The 12,641-nt window shown below is 49.8% G+C and overlaps 1 protein-coding gene across 1 annotated transcript in view; it reads right to left on the bottom strand.

Moving 5' to 3' along the window:
• The window catches only part of WASF2 (WASP family member 2), a 32,555-nt gene that overhangs the window by 5,572 nt on the left and 14,342 nt on the right, over nucleotides 1-12,641 (bottom strand). Inside the window, 6 exon segments of the mRNA XM_054292337.1 lie at nucleotides 219-374; nucleotides 1,725-1,855; nucleotides 2,626-2,743; nucleotides 3,809-3,962; nucleotides 4,453-4,587; nucleotides 8,663-8,816. Of these exon segments, the coding sequence (XP_054148312.1) occupies nucleotides 219-374; nucleotides 1,725-1,855; nucleotides 2,626-2,743; nucleotides 3,809-3,962; nucleotides 4,453-4,587; nucleotides 8,663-8,792 (824 nt within the window). The 5' untranslated portion in view covers nucleotides 8,793-8,816.

Raw genomic sequence — 12,641 nt, 5'->3', positions numbered from 1 at the left:
CCAGTTCTCCCCTTCTGCCTGGCATGGTGGTGGCGGCTGGGACTCACGGAGAGCTGCGCTGCCTGTGCCTGCAGTGGCACCTCCCTTCCAGGCAGGAGCATTCTGGTTCCCATGCACCACCCATGAGGAAGTGGCGCTGAACTATCTCAGCCTGTCTCATGTCATCCTTTTACACCACCTACTACTCCCTGGTGACAGAAGGGATCCCGTAGGCTTACCTAAATTCCAGCGGGGGCGGAGGCAGGCTGTCATCTGGGAACGAGGGAGGTGGTGGCACAATGGAGTCGGTCTGCGGCGGTGGCGGGTAGCAGCTCCCATCCATGCTCTCGCTGGAGCCGATGCTGCCGTTCTGGTACACCATGTTGGAGGGGTACCTGCCAAAAGCAACGCTAACTGTTTGCTTCAAGAGCTCAAGGCAATGTCTGCAGCTCATTTTTAACCCAGAGAGGCTGGCTGCTCCTGGATCCCTGGCAGTGTCCAAGGCCAGGCTGGACGGGGCTTGGAGCTACCTGGTCTAGCAGAAGGCATCCCTCCCCATGGAACTGGATGGACTTTAAGGCCCTTTCCAACCCAAATCAATCCATGATTTTACATCATTAAAAACCCCTTTGCTTCTCAAAGACTCCTATATGGAGAACTACATACACCTGTATGTGTTTACTCTACGCAATTCTTTGGCTAAAATTTGCTCAGGTGCTGCCCTGTTTAAGGCTGTTTATTCTGCACACCAGAACGGCAGGAGTATATATTTTATATTATATGTATAATAAACAAGCAAACACCTGAATACGTGCATTTTTCTTAACACTTGATTTTGTAAAAGCACTTAAGAGTGTTTTGACCAACTTGGACTTAAAGAACTTGCAGTTACACTGAGTATCAACAGTGGGAAAAACATTAGATACTCAAAGATGCCAAAAAATAAGCTCGAGAATAGAATATCAAAATGGAAACCACAACGCTGTTAAAACAAGTATTCAAAGATGGAATAGTAGTGAAAAGAGACTCTCATGCTTTCAGTGGACTCATTTCACTGTGGGGAGGGGGAACCACCCTATTTTTGGGGGCTCTGGACCCCAAGTGAATCCAAATGCAAGAACACACACACATGAGAAAAAAGGAGCAAGAAAATGGTGCTGTTGTGCTGCTCGATTCCCCTGCTAGAAACCAAACCTGTTCTCTTATTAAACTAAAAGCAAGTTTTATTTTTAGCTGGAGAGTGTGATTTAAAGAGAGATTTTTTTCTTATATGAAAGGAAGCTGCAAGGAAGAAGAGCATTGTGGGGAATTCGGTCTGCTTCCAGCCTTGCTGGTGTCAAAAGTTAAATGAATTCCCAAGCCAGAAGTGCTAAAGAGAGATCTGTAGCCTGAAATACTTGGATGGGGACAGCCCCCACTTCAACTTTAGGGTGTGAAGAGCCATTTGTGAGATGCAACAAAGCCATCACACAATGGCACCGAGATGCCACCCTCGGCTGGTGTGAGGGAAGGGCATCGCCGTGGGGCACAGCCAAAGCTCCCAACACCTCTGTGCCCACGGGCAGCGAGAGCAGCCAGAGCCACTCCTACCGCCGTGTTCCAGCTCCCTGATTTATCTGGCAAATTTCAGATCAGCAGGCGGATTTACTTGGGAGAATGTGATTAGTGGCAGTATCGATCTGGATCCGGGCAGCTGCAGCGCAGGGTGAACTGCATCCCAATCACCCAGCCCCAGAGCTGCTTACCCAGCAGGACCGTGCTTGTCCTTTGACTCCACAAATTCCTGTCCCATTTTCAGCTTCTCCCACTCCTCTTTCCGGGTTTTGATTTTCCGTGGATTCACGTTTCCTCGGTTCGGATTCTCCTTTTTCTCTTTCTAAGAGGGAGGGATCAAACACAAGCTTTATTTTGCTTTAAATTCACTGGGAATAGAGAGGAACAGGACAGACCTGGAGCAGTTACAACAAGACGCATTCTCAAAGAGGATTTTTAGTTTACTTTCCTGATTGCTGCACTCTCCAAAGATCTTCCATATAAAAAAGCTGGAGCACAGACAACATAAAAAATTCCAGACAACATCAGGTTGCCCAGGGCAGCCCAGACACGATGCCCTCATCACCCCCTGGCATAAGCAGCTCGAGGGCAGAGTAAAAGCTCAGTTTCCCAAATCGATTTAGGTTTTGGCCTCTGTGTCGAGATGCCCAAATTTCACCTTCACCCTCATGGTGTTCAGTGTTCTGGGGTGCAATATGGACACTTGCCCACAGAGAACTGGGCTGTAGATGGGCTCACTCAGAATTCTAACACACCCCACATCTCTCCTTTGTTATTTCTCATTGAAGAATCCCAATCTGTTTTCATGCTTAATACTCTAGTTGCTCAAAAGCTAAATAAAGTATGTTAAGAATACTTCTTTTATGCTATAATATAATTTAACATTAAGGCTCAAAGACAGTGGCATTTGGAAAAACCAATTAGAGGTATCTTTGTTCTCTTTTTTTAATTAACAAGGATGTGGGTAAACCAGATAAAACTTGACTGAATTGATCCCACAGGAGTCCAAAAGTGCAAACCTGAGTTTTGGATAGTAAATTTGGAGTCCAAAATTTATTAACACTTCCCACTTCCTCCTCCTCCCTTCCTCACCCTATGTTTCCGCTTTTCCTTCATGATATCCTTGGTGTCCTGAAGCATTTTCTCCTTCCAAAGGTCGAAGAAATACGAAGGATCTGTGTAGAATTTAAGTGCCTCTTTGCCATCATCCCTGGAACGGGGGGAGGAGAAAACCACACAGACAAGGATCAGGTCACACATTTCTCGGAAGGAAACACAAGGCACTATCTCAGACAACAATTCAGATGCGCAGTGAGATGGTCACAGGTGCTGTTCTTGCCTCTGCCCCCATTTCACAACAGGAAGAGCCCCCCATGTCAGTCACCCCAGCTCTCCCACGTCCCACTCCTCCTGCCCTCACACAAACCCTCCATTACTCAGCACCTCACGAGCTCAGCTGCTCTGAGCAATCACCAGGAGAGCAGCAGGTCTCTGGCTTCAGCTCCCTTTTGTCTGTGCTGTATTTTGGTGTGAAAAAACCTCCTCCTGCAGCTCAGGAACCCTAAATCAGAGCAGCAGCGTCCTTGAAGCTCCTGAGTGAGCGCACACAGACTCCCTCTCCTCCCACTTTGCAGTGCAGCCGCGTCTGGCAGGAGACAGCTGCCTCCAGCTATCTGTAATTACTTTTTACCTGCTCAGAAGATATTTATGGATGTGGGATAAGTCTCTGCATTCTGACCCCCTTTACTTCTACCTACAAGATGGAATCAGAGTGGGACTGCTGCGAACCGGTTACACAGCCAGGGTTGGTCCCTCCAGATGTCTCAGAGCAGGCACTGGAGGCCACGGGAAGCATCACCACGCCTGCTGCAGCCACCTGGGGGAGAGCCACCTCCAGGTGAGTGCTCTGCATCCCTCACTGCAGCTCTCTGGAAAGGAGCCATTGGGCTATGGAGGAGCACAAGGAGAATGCCTCATCTGCAGCACACCCAGCATGGTTCTGCAGAGCCAGCCACGCCTGGCCCCACGGCACTCACAGAAGTGACAGCAGAAAACCAAAGAGACCATTTTCTAGCTACGTTCATTTGTATGACCTCAGAAGCAAAGTTTCACATAATCCAAAGGACAGAGATCTCCTGGTGGATTTGTTTAGCAACTCAATTGCCCAGTGGAAACAGCTACTTCAGCCCAGCACAGCATGGGGAAGGACCTCCCTGGCAGGCTGGGAGGAAGAGTTTCTTCTCTGCAAGGGAACAAGGAGGTATTGCAGCCCTACCTGTAAGGTGAGAGGATGTTGAGAGGTGGAGGGGTGTTGCAGGTCCTGTAGGTTTCGAGGACAGGCACAGGGAGAGAATCTCGGTCAAAGAGCTTCTGGTCCTGAGTGGTGGAGCTTTTGAAGGCCTTCCTGCTGTTAATGCCTTGCAAGGAGACTGTAAGGAAGAGGAGAGAACAAGTGAGGAACAGCTTGACCCAGGCCAACGACCCTGAAGCCCAAGCAGTAAACATCTGATTTCAGTTGGAGTTCTTGGCATGCTTTGCAGTTCTTAAGGTCAGGTTCCTTTTCCCACAGATCCCCTGGGAAACCCATCACATCTCCAGCGTGCTGCCAAGACCTGCTGCTCCATCAACACAGCTCTCCCTCGAGTGGCCCACGGGCTTTGGAACCCCTGTGACCAAGCTCAAGCAGCTCATCCCCTGCCACCCAACTGCTGGAGAGTTCCCACGTGGAGAGTCACTGAAGAGCAAAGCCCAACCAGCTGTCCCAGTGCTCTGCTGGGAGGCAGGGAAACAGCCCCTCTGAGCCCCAGAGAACACATCCCAGCACCCACGGCAGCGCCATGCTGGGCTTATGGTGCTGAACCAACCGTGCTGACTCAACGAGAACCTTCACCACGCTCAGCCTGTGCTCCACTCCATTACCTTCCTCCTCTTTGGGATCCAGCTGAGTGACTTTGACTTGCAAGCGGTCAACTCTCTCGACCAGAATGCTCACCCGAGAGGCAAAGGTGTTGGCTTGAGTAAACAACTCTCCAAATATGTCTTCTGCAGATTTACCTGCAATATTAAAGTGTCCACATTACCCTTATGAACCACATCAGACCACACTCAGTCTCCCAGCTTGCTTTCATGAAGAAAGAAAGAAAGAAAGAAAGAAAGAAAGAAAGAAAGAAAGAAAGAAAGAAAGAAAGAAAAAGAAAAAAAGAAAGAAGGAAAAAAAGAAAGAAGGAAAAAAAGAAAGAAAGAAAGAGCCACTCTTCTTTTCAAGTTTGTCAGGGCTGAGTTTAACATCCAGAAAGAAAGTGCTTTGTTCCACCAAAACCTGACATTTCCAAGGGATCTTCAAGCAATAAGGAAACAATTGAGACACACTTTAAAGTCTATTAGAGTAACAAACTAAAGAGGGCTGACAACACTACACTGGTCTGAATGTGGATGCATCTGAAGGTCCTTTAAGATTCTCTGCTGTTCTGCTTATTAGACAAGGAAATACAGTTAGATCTTTATTGCTCTGGAGAATCTCAAAGGCTCCCAGTCTCCAGCAGGCCTGCCTCCAGGGGAGCTGGCACACATTTACAAGCTCAAAGTACTCTGGAAGTAGAGAGCAGACCCAGTCCTGGATCCTGAAGCTGGAGCTGAAACCGCAGCTGACAGCACTGACCCTGCTGTTCCTTCAGGTGGCAGTGTCTGAAAAATTGATGCATTCACATTGATTCCAAATCAAAACCAAAGGGGAACTTCCCAGTCAGGGACATTCTCTCTGGAACAGCCTGGACTGCCCAGTGGGCTGCTGTGACAAGCACCATCCATGGTTTGGGCCAGGAGAGCTGAGCCCGGGGCGCAGATCAGGAGCTGCTCCACTTACAGGAGTAACAGGAACATGGCCCCGTCCTCAGGAGTTTAAAACCTACAGTGCAACGAGAGATGGCCACAGGTAGACAGAGCGGCAGCCCTGGAGGAAACCCAAGAACTTGCGCGGAGTCCTGCTCTTTGTTCTGCTCCCAGGCGCAGCCCAGGAGGGCAGCCCCCAGCAGGAGGACAGGAGAGCAGAGCAGACTTGGCACCGAGCGCCGACACGGGCCCGTGGTGTTCCACTGATGGGAAACATTTCCAGCCACGGCTGCTGAGTACAGGGCTGCTCCCAATAAGCAGTCTGGTTTTGAAGTGCATCATCATATGGTCAACAGTTTGCTCTGGAATCTGTTACTCCTAAAGATCCTCTCCGACATTCAGGAAAGAAAAAACAGTTGGAAGTCTAATTTCAACAGCAATTTTGGAAAACACGGTTGTCTGCAGAGTCAGAGAGACAAAGCACCCTTGCACAAGGCAAGGCGAGGGCATCCCCCAAAGCCCAGCTGCACAAACACTCCCAGCTATCTAAGCTGACATATCAACTCCTTGTTCCTGCTCCCAGGAGATCTCCTTACACTGCCAAGCACGGGGAACAAGCCAGGTTAAAATTCAACCTTCTCCACCCCTTTTGGTGGCAGTGCCAGGTCCAAGTGTTTGTAGAAAGCAAATGCTGAAGGTTAACTTCCACTGACCTCTTCCTTCCACCCTCCTAGACAATGCAGGCTCCACATATGCTCAATTAACAAACCCAAACTCATGAGAAGGATTTTATGTTTGGAGATCTAAGGGCAAGGTAGCTCTCGCTGCAGCCATGTTTCATGAAGCAATCTCCATTTTCAATATCAGCACAGACCAACTCTCCTATTTGACCCAAAGAGAGCGAAAATTTATCTGTGGGGAAAATGTGAAACCTTCCAGCAACAGCTCAAAAAAGAAAAGTTGCAATTTTGTTTTTGTTTTCACAAGAAGTGAAAAACATTTCTGAATTTCACAAGGAACTGCAACAAGCACTAGGGGAAAATTAAGTCTTTGGCTTGCAAAGTATATTTCAAGTATAAAATAATATATATACTGGTTTTGACCCTGAAGAGAGAAGAGATGGTCTGTGTTCACTTGCCTGTGTAAGCGCACCTGGAGTTATCACCCACCATCTCACACATCGCCTGAGCTTCACAAACACTTTTAGATGGGGTGAGACAGAGATTAATTTTTTAGTTTAGTTACTTTGACTGCAAAAGTGCAGCTTACAATCAGAATTATCTTTGTCATGCACTGGCAGGAAGACAGACGGCATGATTTAATAGGTCCTTCCATCTTTAGCTTGTGGATTCTGTAAAATCACACAAAACCGCGCAGTCGACTTATACAAAGTGCTCCCAGCTGCGATAGTAACGAAGGGTAAACTCACTGGAATATGAAAGTTTGACAAGATTTATGTTTGCATCTTCGCAAAGAGACTGTGGTGCACCAGGCATGGCTGATTATTCACTTGACAGGGCTGTCACAGCCTACTGAACCTGCTCTATGCTCCTGTAATAGTCAAGGTACAAGGAGAGAGAGAATTTGTTTTTTGGAGAGAGGAAAGGGTAGGGGGCAGGAGTTTGGTCATTTGGGTGCAAGCGTAGTCTAAACATCGTTTTATTTAAAACACTGCTGACCCTGGGGCAGTGGATGGTGCTCAGCATTTCCCTCCCGCCGGCCCTGCTCTCCTCTCACACCAAGTGTCAGCAGGAGGCACCTCTCCTCTCCTCTCCTCTCCTCTCCTCTCCTCTCCTCTCCTCTCCTCTCCTCTCCTCTCCTCTCCTCACCTCTCCTCACCTCTCCTCACCTCTCCTCTCCTCTCCTCTCCTCTCCTCTCCTCTCCTCTCCTCTCCTCTCCTCGCCTCGCCTCGCCTCGCCTCGCCTCTCCTCTCCTCTCCTCTCCTCTCCTCTCCTCAGTTTCCCCCCAGGTACCGGTGACTGGTCCAGCAGCTCACACCTTCTCCCCACATGCCCCCTTCCCAGCTCCCAGGGTACCCTCCCAAAGAAGAAACCAACCAGGCTGTGATTTGGCTCCCAGCGCCTCAGAAGCAGAGCAGCTTTGAATACCTGTGCAAAGAAGGTCTAAACCTGTGGGATCTGGCCAGGGCTGTCACACTAGCCCACAGTGTCTCTGAACAGGGATGAGCCTTCCCTGCAGCTGGGCTTTGCACAGCTTTACTGCCTCCTTCCTCACCATTTCACATGCACGAGATGGATTTCACTCACACTCCACAGCCATCTTGGCTACCAGACCTAACAAATGAGCAACCGGGGCCAGTTGAACGCGAGCAGAGAGCCTGGTCTCGCCTGTGCAGTGACATTTCTCCAACCCAACAGAATGTGACACCGACTGGCAGCAAACACGGGCCCAGATTTCAGTGACAGCCATGGTTTGCACTGCTGGAAAGACGCTGCACCCAAACTTTGCCTGCCACATGGCGGAAGACAAGGGCTTTCTTTGCAGAGCAAGCAGAAGGGCTTGCTAACACCCCAGAGAAGCTAAACAATAGATTAATTTGATTATCAAAGTCTCGCTTCAAGGACAAAGGTGGTTAATCAGAACCCAGAGCATTTCAACAGAGAATGGAGTCATCCCGGAGAGACCACAATTAACTCTTGGTTTCTCCTACGGCATGTAGGCCTGTGCTTTCCCTCCAGCCTTTCCAAGGCTATGGTCAGCCCACTGGAGAGCTGAGCCAGGCACTGCTCCAGCTCACGCTGCCATTTGAGCGAGCAGCCCCAAACCACCGACGCTCTGGAGGCACCGCTTGGCTCACACAGGTCTTTGGGTCTCACAACGCAACAAACAGCAGCAGGGGCAAACCGGAGCTTCTGCGTGGGGGCTTTAATTATCTTTCATTAAAAATAAGACTACTGACATGGTGTAGATTCAACAGAGTCAAGCTCCATTTAGTAGCGCATGCAATTACAGGCACGTTCTCTGACACAAGATCCTGCCTGCTCCGAGAGCCTCCCATTTTACAAGCCTGAGTTGTGCTCCATCCTTCCATCTGCAGTTTCACTGCAGCCTCTCACATGCACACACACATACACACACCCCCCTCCCCATTTTCTCTTAGATAGGAAGGCAGTGGGACCAGGGATATGAAATTAGCATCAGATTTCTTTAGGAAAACATTTTAGCATTACCCAGGGAAGGCAGATGGGGGAGAAATAGGAACACGAGAGTAGAAAGGGAGCTAAATAAAGAGCAGTAGCGACTCCTGAGGGCAACGCGCAGGCTCGCCATGGTACTCACTCAGGCTGCCCAGCTGTCGAATGACATTTGCCAGGGTGATGTTGGTCACGCATTCCAGCTCGCTCGGAACGCTAGGCAACGTCTGACGGCACAGGTGCCTTGGCTCAATGTTCCTCGTTACTAACGGCATGGTGGACCTGCTTCAGGCACTGTTCTGAAAGATGAAAAACAACCCAAAAAAGAAACAGGAAAGGATTACTCAACCGCAAATTCCAGGCACACCAGAGCCATGGTGTTCGTTTTTCCTGCTCTCAAACGGCTTTACTTATAAGCCTTCTTCCCCCAGCTCCCCACCCTGAGAAAACTGGCTCATCAGACATAAAGATCCTCCTGTTCCCTGGCTCGCAGCGGCAGCAGAGCCCCAGCAGCCCAGGTACAGAGGCAGAGAGGGAGCCCTGCACACCTTGGCCCACGCTCCAGGGCTGCTCCCTTCGCAGCCGGCCAGGGCTCCGGCCGCCCACAGCACCGGCACGCCTCCTCCGAGCTCCTCTGCAGAAACATTCCCCACCTGCAATCAATACTGGCTTAAACCGTGGAGATGGAGACGGGAGATGTTATTACACAAAAAAAGGAAGAACAAAACAGGCTTCTCCCAGCACGCCAAAGCACACGTGGTGCCTCCCTCCTGGAGCAGCACACGGGGCTCTCTCCTGGAACAACAGGAAGCGCTTGCAGCTGACCAGGAAACTTTCTGGTGACTGTTCCTTATCCTGCAGGCTGCACCCCTCTTCCCTTGGGAAATCCCCCGGGGATGAGGTTTACACTGGACCATTGTTTTCCTGCTAGAGCAGTTTAAGGCTGAGGCAGCTCTAATCAGGATGCAGGACTGGAGTGTGCTCAGAGGCAAGTCAGGATTGATTGTACAACAGGCAGGACAAACTTCCAGTTCTTTAAAAAACTAATAAAATAAAAAACCTGGAGAAAAATTAAGTGTCTGGAAGTTATGTTTTGGACGCTTTCATGCGCAGGTCAGTGTCTTGAACTAACAAAAATCTCCTTTGCTAAGAGGCCCAAACATTTAAGCCTCAAACAGCTCCCTCCCAGATCATCCAGCTCCAGGAGGGAGAAGGAAACCTGTGTGACCAGCTCACTAGAAGGAGCATCATACACGCCTGAAATCTTTAGGACTAAGTGAAAGCAAATACATCCCAAGTTCGTGATTAATTTAGAAGGGGAAAGAATCACTTTTCTAGGTCAGCTGAGGAACAACCCAAGAGAAGCAGGCAGCTCCCATGTGATAGGCATGCGGATCTGCTCGGGCTGGGTGTAAAAATAAAACAGGAAGCTAACAGCTTGGGGAACATGGCTTCCTGTCACCACCAGCAAAAACCCAAGAACCATAAAAAATCAGCTGTTTGCTCTTGACTTTGAGCCACCCTTTGATAGTCTCTGTGGCAGCTGGCAGCTTATCTTTGAGGTCCAGGAGTCCTTCCTGGATGCTTTTCTATCAGGGTGTTAAGAGGAAGAAGTGGGCATTATCCCTCCTAATTACCTCAGAAGCCAGATTTTGAATTGCTAAATTTGACCCATTAAGGCAGAGGAGTTCAAGAGCCGCAGCACCGGGCGCTGGGATATCTCCCAGACAAGCAGATGTAGGCTGCTACCATTTTGCAACGCCTCTACACGAGGGATTTCACAGCATCTCAGAACGCCAGGATGGTTTGGGTTGGAAGGAACCCTAAAGCTCATCCTGTTCCAACCTCCTGCCATGAGACCAGGCTGCAGAGAAAGGGCCCCCAAAACCGAACGCCTTACGGAACAGGGGAGCCACATATGCATCCAAATAAACAAAAGCAAGACCCTCTGAGGATCGAGCCTGTGCTGCTTTTCCTCGTGTCCACTGCAGCCATCAGTAACTGCTGGGATATTTAAAGAACAGGGTGAACTAAGGAAGGGCTCTGACCTTCCCTTCCCAACACCGCGTATTTTATCGATTCCAGCCCAAGCCCTACAATCTTTTGTCAGCTTTAGTGCTTCATGCCAGACAAACTTTCCCAGCTCCCCCCAGACTGCAGTCTGCACCAACAAGCAGCTCTCATAAACAAGGCAGCATTTGCAGGCTGCCTGCATCCAGCTTCTCCCCTATGCTTCCCCAGGGCTTGGCCAGGGAGCACACACAGTGGGATCTGCAGAGCTGGGCTGGACAGCCTGCCTGGAAACCTTCCAAGGTGGAGGACAGACAGAAGGAAAACAGCAACAGGAAAAATAAGCCTGCAAGTGGGGGATGAGATGTGAGCATTCTGTACAAAAGGAGACAAAAAAAAGCCCCCAAGATGATGGGCAGCATGGTTGGATAAATGCAGGTAACACTGATCTCGGCAAAGATGGGGAAGACAAGGCAGAAAATGGGAGCAGTGCTTCAAATAACAACAAAAAAAGGGCTCTAAATATGCTGCCTGTATACAGACACCCCAAAAGTGCTTGGCTTCAAAGCATGTTTTGGAAGTAAAAGCAAGGAGTAGTGGTGAGAACTGCTTTTCTTAAAAGAAAAACTAACGTAGAGAGCACGAACAGCACAGATTTGCAGTATTCATTACAGTCGCGCTTTACGGCAGTATTCATGACAGTCGCGCTTTACGGCCGGTTTTACGACAGTCGCGCTTTAAGGCGCCTTTTACAACAGTTGCGCTTTATGGCACTATTCACGACAGTTGCGCTGTACAGCCCCTTTTACGACAGTCACGCTTTACGGCCAGTTTTACAACAGGGGCGCTTTAAGGCAGTATTTACGACAGTCGCGCTTTACGGCGCCTTTTGCGACAGTCGCGCTTTACGGCAGTATTCACGACAGTCGCGCTTTACGGCAATATTTACGACAGTCGCGCTTTACGGCACCTTTTGCGACAGTCGCGCTTTACGGCACCTTTTGCGACAGTCGCGCTTTACGGCAGTATTCACGACAGTCGCGCTTTACGGCAATATTTACGACAGTTGCGCTTTACGGCACCTTTTGCGACAGTTGCACTTTACGACACCTTTTGCGACAGTCGCGCTTTACGGCAGCATCCACGACAGTCGCGCTTTACGACACCTTTTGCGACAGTCGCGCTTTACGGCAGCATTCACGACAGTCGCGCTTTACGGCACCTTTTGCGACAGTCGTGATTTACGGCAGCTTTTGCGACAGTCGGGATTTACGACAACATTTACGACAGTCGCGCTTTACGGCAGCTTTTGCGACAGTCACGCTTTACGGCAATATTTACGACAGTCGCGCTTTACGGCACCTTTTGCGACAGTCGCGCTTTACGGCAGCATTTACGACAGTCGCGCTTTACGGCACCTTTTGCGACAGTCGCGCTTTACGGCAGTATTCACGACAGTCGCGCTTTACGGCAATATTTACGACAGTTGCACTTTACGGCACCTTTTGCGACAGTCGCGCTTTACGGCAGCATTTACGACAGTCGCGCTTTACGGCACCTTTCGCGACAGCCGCGCTTTACGGCACCTTTTGCGACAGTCGCGCTTTACGGCAGCATTTACGACAGTCGCGCTTTACGGCAGCTTTTGCGACAGCCGCGATTTACGGCAATATTTACGACAGTCGCGCTTTACGGCAGCATTTACGACAGCCGCGCTTTACGGCACCTTTCGCGACAGTCGCGCTTTACGGCACCTTTTGCGACAGTCGCGCTTTACGGCAGCTTTTTGCGACAGTCGTGATTTACGGCAGTATTTACGACAGTCACGCTTTGCGGCAATATTTACGACAGTCGTGCTTTACGGCAATGTTTACGACAGTCGCACTTTACGACACCTTTTGCGACAGTCGTGATTTACGGCACTATTTACGACAGTCTCGCTTTACGGCGCCTTTTGCGACAGTCGCGCTTTACGGCACCATTTGCGACAGTCGTGCTTTACGGCAGTATTTACGACAGTCGCGCTTTACGGGACCTTTTGCGACAGCCGCGCTTTACGGCAGCATTTACGGCACCTTTTGCGACAGTCGTGCTTTACGGCAGTATTTACGACA

Source organism: Melozone crissalis, unplaced genomic scaffold (genome assembly GCF_028551555.1).
Source record: "Melozone crissalis strain CALT ecotype California unplaced genomic scaffold, PUWL_Pcris_2 ptg000108l_1, whole genome shotgun sequence".
NCBI classification, from domain to species: Eukaryota; Metazoa; Chordata; class Aves; order Passeriformes; family Passerellidae; genus Melozone; species Melozone crissalis.
This window is presented reverse-complemented; position numbering and strand designations above follow the sequence as displayed.